Genomic DNA, 13,694 nt, shown 5'->3' with positions numbered 1-13,694 from the left:
TTGGGAACTAAGATGTTATGTCCCTTGTGCCTTTAGTTACACTGGCTGATGATGTGTAATTTGCTTGAATTTATATCGATTACATATGTAGCCTTTTTACACATTTATAGCATTAGATTGCAAATATTGTTCGCCTAATAAGCACGATACACACATTATACATGTTATTATGTATTATTATTACTACATTACGCACCGATGGTAATTTTGATACACTTACACGATTCAACGATTGATGAATGAAAAAAAATGCTTGCACTTGCTTGAATATTCGTAATTGTTTAGTAAAAACTCACTGTACGAATAATTCAAAGCTATATCAAACACCGTAAATCATGTGCCACGTAAAAACAACACGGTGTCTGACGTACGAGCGATCTCGTAAACTCATAAATAATCCATTCAATCAATGCCTCAAATTCCGTAAAACAAAAACGTTGCAAGTTTACCGGATCAGTCAATGTTAACTAAATCGATACTCGAACAACTCCAGGCCGATGTTTGACGATAGCCTGAGGCCCAGAACACAACGGGCCTCAAGTTCTTCTTGGGTTCAATGAGAGAAATGAAAATACACGTCAATACATACATACTATCATAAAATTGGAGTTTCTGTTGAGAATTGAGATGGCCCTGTGGTTAGAACGCGTGCATCTTAACCGATGATTGCGGGTTCAAACCCAGGCAAGCACCGCTGATTCATGTGCTTAATTTGTCTTTATAATTCATCTCGTACTCGGCGGTGAAGGAAAACATCGTGAGGAAACCTGCATGTGACAAATTTCATAGAAATTCTGCCACATGTGTATTCCACCAACCCGCATGGGAACAGCGTGGTAGAATATGTGCCAAACCTTCTCCAAGGGAGAGGAGGCCTTTAGCCCAGCAGTGGGAATTTACAAGCTGTTTGTTGGAGTTTCTGTTTGTGATTTAAAATGACCGCTTTTTACTAAATGTATCTGTATGTAAACCTGGTGAATAATATACTATAATAATAGATCCGTCTGACTTTCACTGGCACATAGTTGATGTAATAAGGAGTACCTTAGCCTACTTTTACTGTAAAATTATTTATAAAATACTTATATAGTTACGCTGCAATATCTAAAAACTGTCCAGTAAAGCGAGCAGCCCTTGCGCATGCGACCATTCTACCGTCAAGCCGGATGCCTCCTACCAACGACTTAATATCACAAAAACTGCTTATACAGCAACGGTCGAAACGACGAAAGCACGACGGTAAAAAAGTTGACAAATATGACAGGTAATATACAAGAAATAGCGTCTCAAATGCGACCTCAGACATCACACTAAAATTTGAGTAAAATAAGTTTTCTATTTAGGTCGTTCGTAGTTTTCATTTCTTATTTTTCTAGCTATAAAGTCCAAACTATAAACATAATGTAAGTATTATGTGTATGAATTAAATTCTGTATATTTAAAAAAAATAATAGCATTTTTCTTTTTTCTATGAAATGAACTGTAATTAATTTTGGATAGTGGGCCTACAGTTTATTTTGCTACCTTACGGCCCTTGCCTACCGAAAGGTTGCCGACCGCTGTTATACAGCATTAATAAATAATACATTATCTGCGAACTGAACAATAACTTTTGTTAAATTAAGTTATATAACACTTGAAATACGGCCATATATACTTTGTATGTTATGTTGAATTTATAAAAGTGCACCATATTTTGTAGTTTATAATATACAAGTTATTTTACATTATTTTTAAAAATATTACTTTATAGCAACTAGCTGTGTCCGCGTATTTGTGCGCGTTTGAATTTAACATAAACGTTATTGTTGTAGCCTAAGTTACTCCTCAGTACATCACCTTTCTATCAGTGAAAGTCCCGTTAAAATCGATCCAGCCTTTCCAGAGATCAGCCGAAACAAACAGACAAAATTGAAAAAAATGTTTTTTTTTTGGTATACTATATATGGACCGTGTATGCATTTATAAAAAAGCGATTATTTTAATATTAAAAACAGATAGTCTAATTTAAATGTATACACAACATAAAAACAAATACTTTTGTACCGCAGATCATCAGAAAATACTAAAACTTAATCAATCAGAAAATAATAGCAGCCGTAATGACTAACAATGATGTTCTAGTAAATATCATTGTACTTTAAGCTATTATTAAGATTTGGCCTACATAACATGCTTAACAGACGATGTTTTATAAACCGCCTGTAATAACATTTAGGGCGTACAGAACTATAATATATTAATGCTGGTTAACGAAGAGCAAGGAACCATGTACATATAATTTGCATATAAATATAAATATTTGACAACATCACATACATTACTCTGATCCCAATGTATGTAGCTAAAGCACTTGTGTTATGGAAATTCAGTAGTAACGACGATACCACAAACACCCAGACCCATGACAACATAGACAACTAATGAACTTTGTCTACATCGACTCGGCCGGGAATTGAACCCAGGACTTCAGAGTGGCGTACCCATGACAACCGGTGTATACACTACTCGACCAAATAGGACATCGAATATATCAAACTAAGTTAATTAAAACTGAGAAACATACATTAACAGCCTGTAAATTTCTCACAGCTGGGTTAAGGCCTCCTCATTCATCTCGTACTCTGTGGTGAAGTAAAACATCGTGAGGAAACGTGCATCTGACTAATTTCAACTAAATTCTGCCACATGTGTATCCACCAACTCGCCTTGGACCAGCGTGGTGGAATATGCTCCAAACCTTCTCATAGGGAGAGGAGGCCTTAGCCCAGCAGTGAGAAATTAAAAGGCTGTTGTTGTAAAAATGTAAAAATACTGAAGATTGTATCAGATCCTTTACACAAAACAACCTTCATTTTCAATCTCAATATAAATATTAATTACATTGTAGTAAAACGTAATACGCTTCAGAGCTTTTAACTCGTCATGAGTCATTGAGATAATAATAGTTCTGTTAATTCAAAGTTGATAAAATATTTATCATTACGTAAAACGTATTTAATAATTCTCGTGTCGAATGAGAGTACTGATTATCTGTCAAAATATAATTTAATGAAGTCCCTTTCATGTCTTTTGAATGTATATTATAGGAGTTTTCTATAGCTCATTCGAAATGTATACAGTGTCTGTTGAAAGTTTATCTATACTTATATTATAAAAGCAAAAGTTGTTTGTCTGTACCGACCTTGATTAAATTTAGTATAAAACTTGAAATCCAGGGAACGATCTTAGGCTACATTTCTATGTTTAATACTTGACTATCGATCCCTAAAACGTAAGCAAATCCAAGCGACAACGAGTATTACTATACATATAAAAATTAATGATATTTCTTTCTTCCCTCCAATAATATAATTTAATATTATATCTTTATCCCATTATATAAAATAAAATTGCATTTTTTTCTGCACGAATAAATTACAACTGATTAGGATTTGATTACGAAATAATCTTAAGAAAATATTTTCAATAAAGTATACATTTTCCGGTTCCAAATTAAAAATATGACAAATTATATTTTACCTTACTACTAAACCGACATATTAAATTCATCATTAATTATTTTAAATCCTGAGAGAATTACAACTCAGATTACTAACCAACTTGGAATAGGTGGGAACATAAACTAGCGACGCGCCCCGGCTTTGCACGGCAATACTGATACTAAATATACAATGGAATTTATTTATTTACGACTTAAGACTATTCGAAAGTTATCATAGTTCCTTTACTATATATTTCATGTATCGTATACAAAAACCTCCCTCTCGAAACACTCTAATCTATTAAAATAAATCCGTTGCGTAATTTTAAAGATCTAAGCATACACAAGGACAGCGGTAAGCGACTTTGTTTTATACTATGTAACGATGTTCTAGAGCATGAAATAAAAATATCATTCAATCTTACGATATTCAATCGATTACGATAAAATTATGATAAAAAGTTTTTATTGCAAATCATCGGATATCTACGTGACTTATGTCAGAATTATTATCTCCACATAGTATATGACAAAGACGCTTCCCACCATCTCTACGCTTAGATCTTTTAAAATGCGTAAAAGATTAAATGTTTTTTCCTTAATAAACAAAAATATTCAAAATGAATATTTATATGCAAAATACGTGCATATTAATGAATAGAAAAGCGGAGAATCAACCACCTATATGTTGCATATACACCCTGGACGGGTAGCTAGTATTCTATATATTACATATGTTTGTATATGTCTAATTAATTAGTCTAGTATTATTAGTAGTTTAATAAACGGCGCAGTTCAACCAGTGCCCTGAAAGATATTCAACAAATGAATCTGCTGTTTATAGAACGTTGCAAATTTCCTTAATCATTTATGAAAAAAATATATAGGACTACATATTAAAACTACGCTAATAATTTAATAAAAAATCGGTACCTACATTGAAATAATCAGAACAATATCCAATATTAGGAGTATTGTGCAGAGTTACTGCAAAATCCCTTCACAAATGACAAAATACTAGTATCGAATAATAAGTGTTTATTGTATATTTTTACTGATGTAAGGGTTAAATAAATAGTCGAAGTCAGCCCTTGACAACGTGTCTATGAAGGTTAATTGCCAGACATTAAGTCAACTATGAAACAATTATGAAATACTAGTTGAACCCTACGGCTTCAGCCGCGTGGAATTTAGCTCGCCATAAAAATACCCTTTAGTTCTTTTTTCACAGATTATAAAGATGTGTTTATAAATTATAATTAGTTGGAAATAGTAATCTTGTCACTTCTAACTGGTTTTTTACACTAACTATCAAGCACTTCTGACTTTCCAAAGTTATATCTTGCCATCAACCAAAGGCTCATGTTTTTAATACTGAGAATTGCTGATAAATTAAATTATTTTTGTTTATTAACTTTCACCTTAATAATATAAGTAAATATTATGTATCTTTTTCTCAGTAGCTTACATTAATATCATTAGCCATTTATTTATTGTCGTTTTCAAAATCGATCCATAGGTACTTTTGATGGTTGAATTAAAAAACGTCATCATGAAAACACAGACAGATTTATTTTTCCATTTCTAGTATTAGCATATTTCATTATTACGATTATAAACACGAAGATTATTTTTAGATTTAATTTAAAAAATATATAATCTGGACGACCAAAACCAAAAGGTCATTAGGTCGATCAAATAAAATAATTTCCTAATGCGTCCTATATATACCCTCGACCCTCGAGCGATGTGTGCGGAGTAACCCGATGCCAAGCAAACACGTCTACCTATTACCAAATATCTCATTTGACTAGCAAATAACTAATTAATGTGAAATCTTCTAAGTGTCCAGTGTAATTTTGTATTGTGTATAATTTAGTATAATGTAAGAAAATCTTGGAATCTTAATCGATCTTCAATGAGGATGACATTTTGCACACGCTCTGACTTCTGATGACAATAAGACGAAGAATTAGCTAAAAACCGTCATCACAAATTCAATATGGCAGTCTCTGTCTGAAATCCACCCCTATGACATGAATATCAAATTTCAGTTTTTTCAAAAAGATAACAATGAAATTAGGTTATTCTTATAATTATCATGTAACCTGTAAAATGTTTGTTGCCTACCCTTGTTCAAAAAAGGCTTTCTAAAATATATTTAGAAATTTAATACCAAACATGATTAAATTTTATAATTATTTTTGTTTATTTCTAAACTATATACCCATTTATATAATTCTTCTAAAGTAAAGTAACGGCCTGTAAATTACCCACTACTAGGCTAAGGCCTCCTCTTGCATTAAGGAGAGGGGGTTTGGAACATATTCCACCACACTGTTCCAATGCGGGTTGGTGAAATGCACATGTGGTAGAATTTCGATGAAATTAGACACATGCAGGTTTCCTCACGATGTTTTCCTTCACCGCCGAGCACGAGATGAATTATAAACACAAATTCATCCCAGCTCTCTAACCACTGGGCCATCTCAGCTCACTGGGTCATCTCAGCTCCAAAGGGTCTTCAAAAACTGGTTATAACGTAACACGTCATATGCTTATTAACTGCTTTTTTGACAGATTCAATAATAATCGTCATATTTAAGCCAATTTACAAGACAATCTGATACTTTTCTCATAAATCACTCTTCCATTGGGGAATCCGAATGAAATTTTTAGACAGACAAACGAGGAACATAATATTTAGTGATATATTAATTGGTCTAAGTGTCATTTATTTACTTACGAGACTCAAAATGATGTTAATATGTCATTTGTAAAAAAGGCATATTATTCGATACAAGATGTAGATGACAAAAAGCTTGGAATTAATACCTGTTGACTTTCAGGCAGGATATATTACATACACATATAATTGTACCTATTTAACTAATACGTTTGAATTTTAAATGTTGAAAAAGAGTAACTATTGAGTTTCTTGCCGGTTCTTCTCGGTAGAATCTACTTTCTGAACCGGTGGTAGCTTCACTTAATTGTTAAATGACGATTCAAAAGTGCTTGTAAAAGCCCACTTGAATAAAGTTTATTTTGATTTTGATGTTATTAAAATCTTGTATGGCATATATATTAATAATTTCGTAAAAGTCTACGGTAAACCCGATCGAATCCTATCGACAATTGGTGAGTGCATTCAGAAAGTGAAATGCAAGCATCAAAACTCTAGTAACTAAAATATTTTAAAAAATTACTAATTATTTGTGATAATAATAATTAGTAGAAATTTGGAATATAGTAGCTGTAGTAAAACCTAAACTTTCTGCTGTATCACTTAAGCGTTAAAACGTTTTCCATCTAAAACAAAATTATTTGGCTGATCACGCTAACCTTGTCTACACTATAACGAACGGTAGGGAGAAAAATAAACAAACTTTAATTTATATATTCTCTACGATTTCCTAACGGCTCTGCTATTTTATACACTACAAACATTTCTTTATTATTACATATGTAGTATAAAACAAAGTCGCTCGCCGCTGTCTTGCTCTATGAGATCTAGATGAATTTAGATCTTTAAAACTACGCAACGCATTTTGATGCGGTGTGTTTTAATAAATAGAGTAATTTGAGAGGAAGGTCTTTGGATACAATACATGAACTGATATATAGAAACAATGATAATTTTACAAGTTTCTAATGTGATGTCGTAAATATACTAATTATGTAGTATATTTAGTATCAGCTATGCACCCGTGTGAAGTCGGGGCGGGTCGCTAGCTAATACTATTTTATTTATAACACAATAATATTCAACTTTAGTGCTAAACTAATCTCAATCTAATTTTACTTCAAAAGATCAACTCCTATATTAACTTTACTGACATTTAAATTCAATTTTATGAATCCGTAATGTGTACTACAGATTGATTTTTTTAGATCTTGAACCATTCAAGGTCGAAGGTGTTTATCTATCTTTGCTTCTGCTGCCGTTGGAAACGGCTATACATAGTTCTAAATTCAATTGATTTGAAAAAAAAAAAACTGAGAATGAAGGTTTCATTAGATTAAATAAAGCGACTAAAATGTATATGGATATATCACAGTACCATACCATGAAAAAAACATCACTTTTTAAAATTATTAGCGACCTGACCCGGCTTTGCACAGGTTCAATTCAAGCTTATTGTCATTAGATACTACAAACTGCATACAATAACTAGTGTTGCTTAATATTTGTATATATTTAAGCATTTAATGTTATTAATTATTATGTTAGTAACTGCATATAAATCTGTAACATCTTTCAATATAAAAAGAAATATTAAAAAAAACACATTTAAAATCCGTTTCGAAGTTTCAAAGATCTAAGCATACACAGGGATAGAATATCGGAAGCGACTTTGATTTATATTATGGATAATAAATCAATTCAATTGGTGGTAGCGCTTTGTGCAATCCTGTTAGGGTAGGTACCGCTCACTCACTATATCTTCTATCGCTAAGGTGAAATGTCTAGGATTTTTGTGTTCCGTGTTAATCATTATCATCATAGGAGCATATGATAAGCGATCCTATGGCGCCCGCTGAAGAGACGAGAAAGTACCGCTGGTTTTGCAGTGAGTATTCCGGTGTGCCAGGCGATTGGCGTCCTGGGCAGCGGCGAGTCCAACATACACTTCACGTGGATGAAATGGACAGTTAATTTTAAGAAATACTAACATCACAAAAAGTGTCAAGATGGCCCAGTGGTTAGAACGCGTGCATCTTAACCGATGATTGCGGGTTCAAACCCAGGCAAGCACCGCTGTTTCATGTGCTTAATTTGTCTTTATAATTCATCTCTTGCTCAGCGGCTAAGGAAAACATCGTGAGGAAACTAGAGATTTCTGCCACATATGTATTCCACCAAACCGCATTGGAACAGCGTTGTGGAATATGTTCCAAACCTTCTCCTCAAAGGGAGAGGAAGCCTTTAGCCCAGCTGTGGGAATTTACGGCTGTAGTTGTTGTTGTTGTAACATCACATCACAGTTCCCAAGATTGATGACGTAAGTAGCGGTCACTACTTATCAGCTGATCCATTTACCAGACCTGCCTATATCATTTACACATTTCAATTCCATTGACAACAAAATACATGAACTCCATTATGAATATCCGATTTAGTCTTTACGATTATGTCTTGTTTTATTTGGCACATTCACAAACGCCTTTGCATAACGAAATATGTTTATTTTCAACTACAATGTTTTGATAGAATTAAACTAACTGAAATATGTAACACACGTGATATTCGTTAACATAATTAACTAGATATAACCTTGGAGAATGTTAATAGTAGTATATATATTGTTAGTAGTAGAAATATTTAGTAAATTAATCGACTTTTCAATTTAGACATTAGATATGTATATTCGGAGTAAGAAAAGGTTCGTCACCTTAAGATCTATTTTCGCGTGCTAAATATGAGCGATAATCTGCTTTACCGATTGAGAATGACAAATTGCGGTACAATGATTTGATGTTTAGATTCAAAAGGTACTAAGAGTTTAAGACTTGATACAGGAATAAATTTGAAAACTGACGAAGGTTTCCTTACTCTGACTGTACATTAGTAAAATAATGTCTTGGGAAACCTACATCACCTAGGATGAATATTTATGTGTTTCATTGAAATTATCTTCAACTGTCTTGGTTGTACTGGTATGTATGAAAATATAAATAGCGTTTTTGTAGTTAAGTGAAATTAAAAACATGCATTTCTATTATTTTGCTATGTATGTATGATTTATGATGCTATGTATGTACGCGTTAATATGCTATCATCTCGTCAGACAAAAGCCTAATTCGGACATTCGCTAAAAATCGTGGATTGTGGTTAAAATCTAAAAAAGTGATATGTCTATGAAATTATTTTCGGATTCAGCGGTGAAGAAAAACGTCGTCAGGTAACCTTATTCTCTTTAACATAACGTAATCTAAAAAATTAGTTAATTTCAAAGTAAGTATATGTATATGGCAAAAGCCACTTCAAACGAAGACTTAAGCCAATATCAGAATACATTCATAAGCGAGCACTTTTCATTCGCCATACAGTATCGAATTAAATGTAAGGCTACAGTTTGAGTCGTTTATTCATAATCCGAAGTTTAGAAGCTCATAATCTAACCTTATCATGCGTGGTGATACAAAATATTTTAGTCCAGCGCTAATAATTAAGTTTAATGTAAACTGTAAAACAAAGTGTTGATCGAACGAAAAGCAGACGAGTTCGAACGCATAGTACACTCGGCATTAAAATACAATTCAACTCGAAATAAAACAACAGGAATAACTATGATGCATTTCTTTATACCGACTTTTATATAAAGTAATTAATTACGGACAAAATTTACAACCACTTTTAATGTTAAATGTTTTTTTTTTTTATTATTCCACTGCACGCGGTCAGTGTAAATATTTAAACAGAGTTTTAGATTTTTTTCAATAGCATAGTTTTTATATACATAGCGACTCGCCCCGGTCTCGGACGGGTACTTGATGTATCGTAATATTAAAACCAAATTAAATAAAATCATTATAAATTATAGCCGATTTGTTATTCTGATGTATAATCTATATTACTGTAGAATTGCATGCAAATCCGTTCAGTAGTTTTTTCGTGATAGAGTATACATCCATCCCTACAAACTTTCGCATTTATAATATTAATAGGATGCATCGTACTAACATAAATCTTACGTCCTATTAATATATTCAGATGGTGATATGGATTTGAACGATCGTATAATATGAATTATTGTACTGCCAGAAATAATAATTCAAATGTAAAAGTAAGTATGTATAAGACGGCACAACTTAGATGTAGCATCGGCAGAATTTGTAAAACCGATTACAATCGAATTATGTACGCTATCTCAAATTATCAATATTTATTTCTTATGTGAATGTGATCTTTACGCAAACGTAATAACTTGTAATATATATGTAATATAATATGACCTAATATATTTGTCAATTTGACACGTCGACATGGTTGAACTGACGCGAGAATCTATAGCAACGATAAGCGTCGATTGGTGCGACGGGGAGCTGTTTGTATTGGTTGTGTGCAGTAATCGGTTTCATTGCATTTTCCGATGCTACATATAAGTTGTGTCGTACTATAATTTAGTAGTTCCTACTGAACCGCTTGAAATCGATTACGTCACAGAAATAAACATTGATTCATTTATAACACTAGTGATAAGTGACAGAAATACATACAAACGTTACATTCAAGCGATGCAAGCGCTTTAAAGCTATGCTGAAAGTAAATTGACTAACGATAGTTCATAATAAGATTGCTGTTATTGTTCGTTATGACGATTGCGATGCATCATAGGTTTCTAATGAAATCTTGTTGACGTCATTTAAGTAGCAAATGTATTATTTAATGTAATATGCGGATATATACATTCAACCAAATAAAAAGTATAAAACTCTTTAATATAAACGAGGCGGTCTTATTAGTAAATTAGTAAATATACTCTTCTACCTTGAAAACAACCTTTTTATGTACTGAAAACAATGCCATATAACTATGACTTTAACAACAAAAATACATAACCTATATCAGCTGCGTAATTAAGTAATATATATTTGGAGTGCACTGTACAAATTGATATTAACGCATTCAACGTATTATATTTAAAAGTTTATTCAGACATCCAAACATTTACAAATTGCCTCACTGCAGCCATTGAAGAACAGCTAAAGTAAATTCGACGTTGATCCAACGCACGTTTTAAAACTATGAATTTTATGAAATAAACAATATTTATGCATACGTAATGGAAAGTCTTAGAGAAATTACTGGATAAACAAATTTCAATGTAACGGTTACATGTACCAGTCGTGCTATTTTTGTTGCAGGGTTTATAAGAATATTTCGAAAACTAAATTCTATTCGATTTATATTACTTTAGTGGTACTCGAAAATTTTGGACAAGGAAATGATATCTCTTGAAGAATAAAAGAACTACATTTGAATCTCTTGCTAATAAGCAATATCCAAACCAAAATCACAAGACAATAAAGTTTGATGTCAGAAAAAAATATATAATAAATTATAATTTCAATATATTTTTATGTTCTATTTTCTTCGCACTAATCCTTATATCTATGTTGGGTTACAAGCATATATTATTTAAATTTAACATTTTAATTTTAGCAAAGATATATTTATGGACTGTGAAAATATTTTACTACGCCGTTAGGAAATTGACGACTGCGGTAATATTCAGCACAAACGAGAGACGAATTAATCATTAAGGAGTGGGTGGAACATATACAGACGCACTAGTAGACAGACTTTTAAATATCGAATTCGTACTCACCATCGAGCTCCACAAACAGATTGGCAACTGTGTGACCGTCCCATGGATGTGCAATCAGCTTCACCAGATATGCACAGCCCGGTCGCACTGCACAGCCCTCCGGTACAGGACTGGCGTATGCTGGGATCACACTCCACAACGATTCCTGACGAAATAAATATCATTGATTATATTTATTATTCAATTTCATCTTACGCAAAGGTAAGTGTCAAATAAATGTAAACAAGTAATAAAAATATAAAGTCAAATATTGGACCTGATTTTTAAGCCAGTTCCATATCACCGATTGGGCTAACATTTTTCGACAGTATAGTGAGTTAGAGAGCATGAAACGTAAATGTTTGCACACACTACGGTGTAGACACAAAACATTATGTGACGTTTTTCTTTTCTTTTTTTTAGTATTGGGTATTTCTGAAGTATTTCTTAAATGTTGATATAAATTGTACTACAAAAACACGATGCAATTGAGCCGTAAGTAAGAATATAAAGTAGCCTAACGATATGGCATGTGTAGAATCTGTTTCAACCGACTTCAAAAAGGAGGTTATCAATTCGTCTGTATTTTTTTTATGTTTGCTACCTCATAACTTTTAACTAACATTATATAACTCTGACTCTAAAAAATATGTTAAATACGCAATTATTTTTATTACTTTTAAGTGCGTATTCATTTGTATTTAAAATAGTGTTTTGTTCTTAGTCGGTTTTTCTTTTTGTTAAAATTTTTATTTATTTACTTTTGTATTCAGAGATATTTAACGGTCAACAAGTCAAATCTGTCCCTAATGGATCATAAACGTTAAACCTGAGTATGCTCACGACAGATTTCATAAGACTCATAATTATATAAGCGATGAGTACGTTAAATTATGGGTCTATATTGTTATGATAAGAAGTACGTGAAATTAATGGTCCATATCGATATGAAAATTACCACATTCTGGAGATCAAATACTAATAGTGTTATCAAAATTGATTAAATCAAATAAATACCATCGACATTATTGGTGTTTATAAATATAATATAAATATTAAACATTCTTCGTGAAATGGAAATAAGATAAAGATTTATTCTTCACTAGTAATCTACTTAAGTTTATCAAACATTATGCTCGTCAGCTATAATTGTACAGTCAGAGTAAGAAAACCTTCGTCAGTATTCAAGTCGTAAACTCTTAGTACCTTTTAAAACTAAAGCACTGAACTGATCACTGTGTATAAAATTAAACTTATATAGTTTGATAACTTGGTTCAAAATAGTTTAACATCTTCGGACTACGTCTGTTTTTATATCAACATGAAATCTTTTTAATAACGTAAAAAGTAATTACAAATTTAAATTAGATATGATATCTTCTACTGAATTGTCAAAATATTGTTGTCGGTGTCATATGTTCTCGATAGGTAAAGCAGATCGCTCATACTGAGCACACGAAAATGGATCTTAAGGTGACGAACATTTTCTTACCCCGACTGTACAATCCTAGCATTTCGGTTCGCGAACAATGTTTATCGATCTTTCAAAGAAGTCTTTTAGGTATGCTTCCGCGTAGATCGACATAAAGTTAAATTTAATTTAGTACGTTTAAATTTGGTTTTCTATTTTCAGCCACGATCGAAATGAATGATTCGATGAAAAACTCTGACATGAGTTATTGAGTTACTATTCTTAAAATTTTAGTACGCATTCATGTCTGGTATAAACATTTTTCGTATTGCCGATCATGTGAAGGTATAGGGAGTACTCATTCTAAAGATATTTCGCTTTCAAGAACCACTTTAACTATTATATATATAGCAATGGATAAGTCAATATTAGATGGTAAACAGAATGTCGTAATATCAGTGACCTTGGACTGGCCATTGTCTGT

The 13,694-nt window shown here is 32.3% G+C and overlaps 1 protein-coding gene across 1 annotated transcript in view; it reads right to left on the bottom strand.

Moving 5' to 3' along the window:
• Positions 1 to 13,694, bottom strand: part of LOC124534191 (fibroblast growth factor receptor 3-like) — a 149,148-nt gene that overhangs the window by 120,251 nt on the left and 15,203 nt on the right. The window contains exon 4 of the mRNA XM_047109901.1: positions 11,821 to 11,965. Within this exon, the coding sequence (XP_046965857.1) occupies positions 11,821 to 11,965 (145 nt within the window). The remainder of the gene's footprint in view (positions 1 to 11,820; positions 11,966 to 13,694) is intronic.

The sequence above is a fragment of the Vanessa cardui genome, chromosome 12 (genome assembly GCF_905220365.1).
Source record: "Vanessa cardui chromosome 12, ilVanCard2.1, whole genome shotgun sequence".
NCBI lineage: Eukaryota > Metazoa > Arthropoda > Insecta > Lepidoptera > Nymphalidae > Vanessa > Vanessa cardui.
Note: the sequence above shows the minus strand (reverse complement) of the source record. Positions and strands in the feature narration are given on the sequence as shown.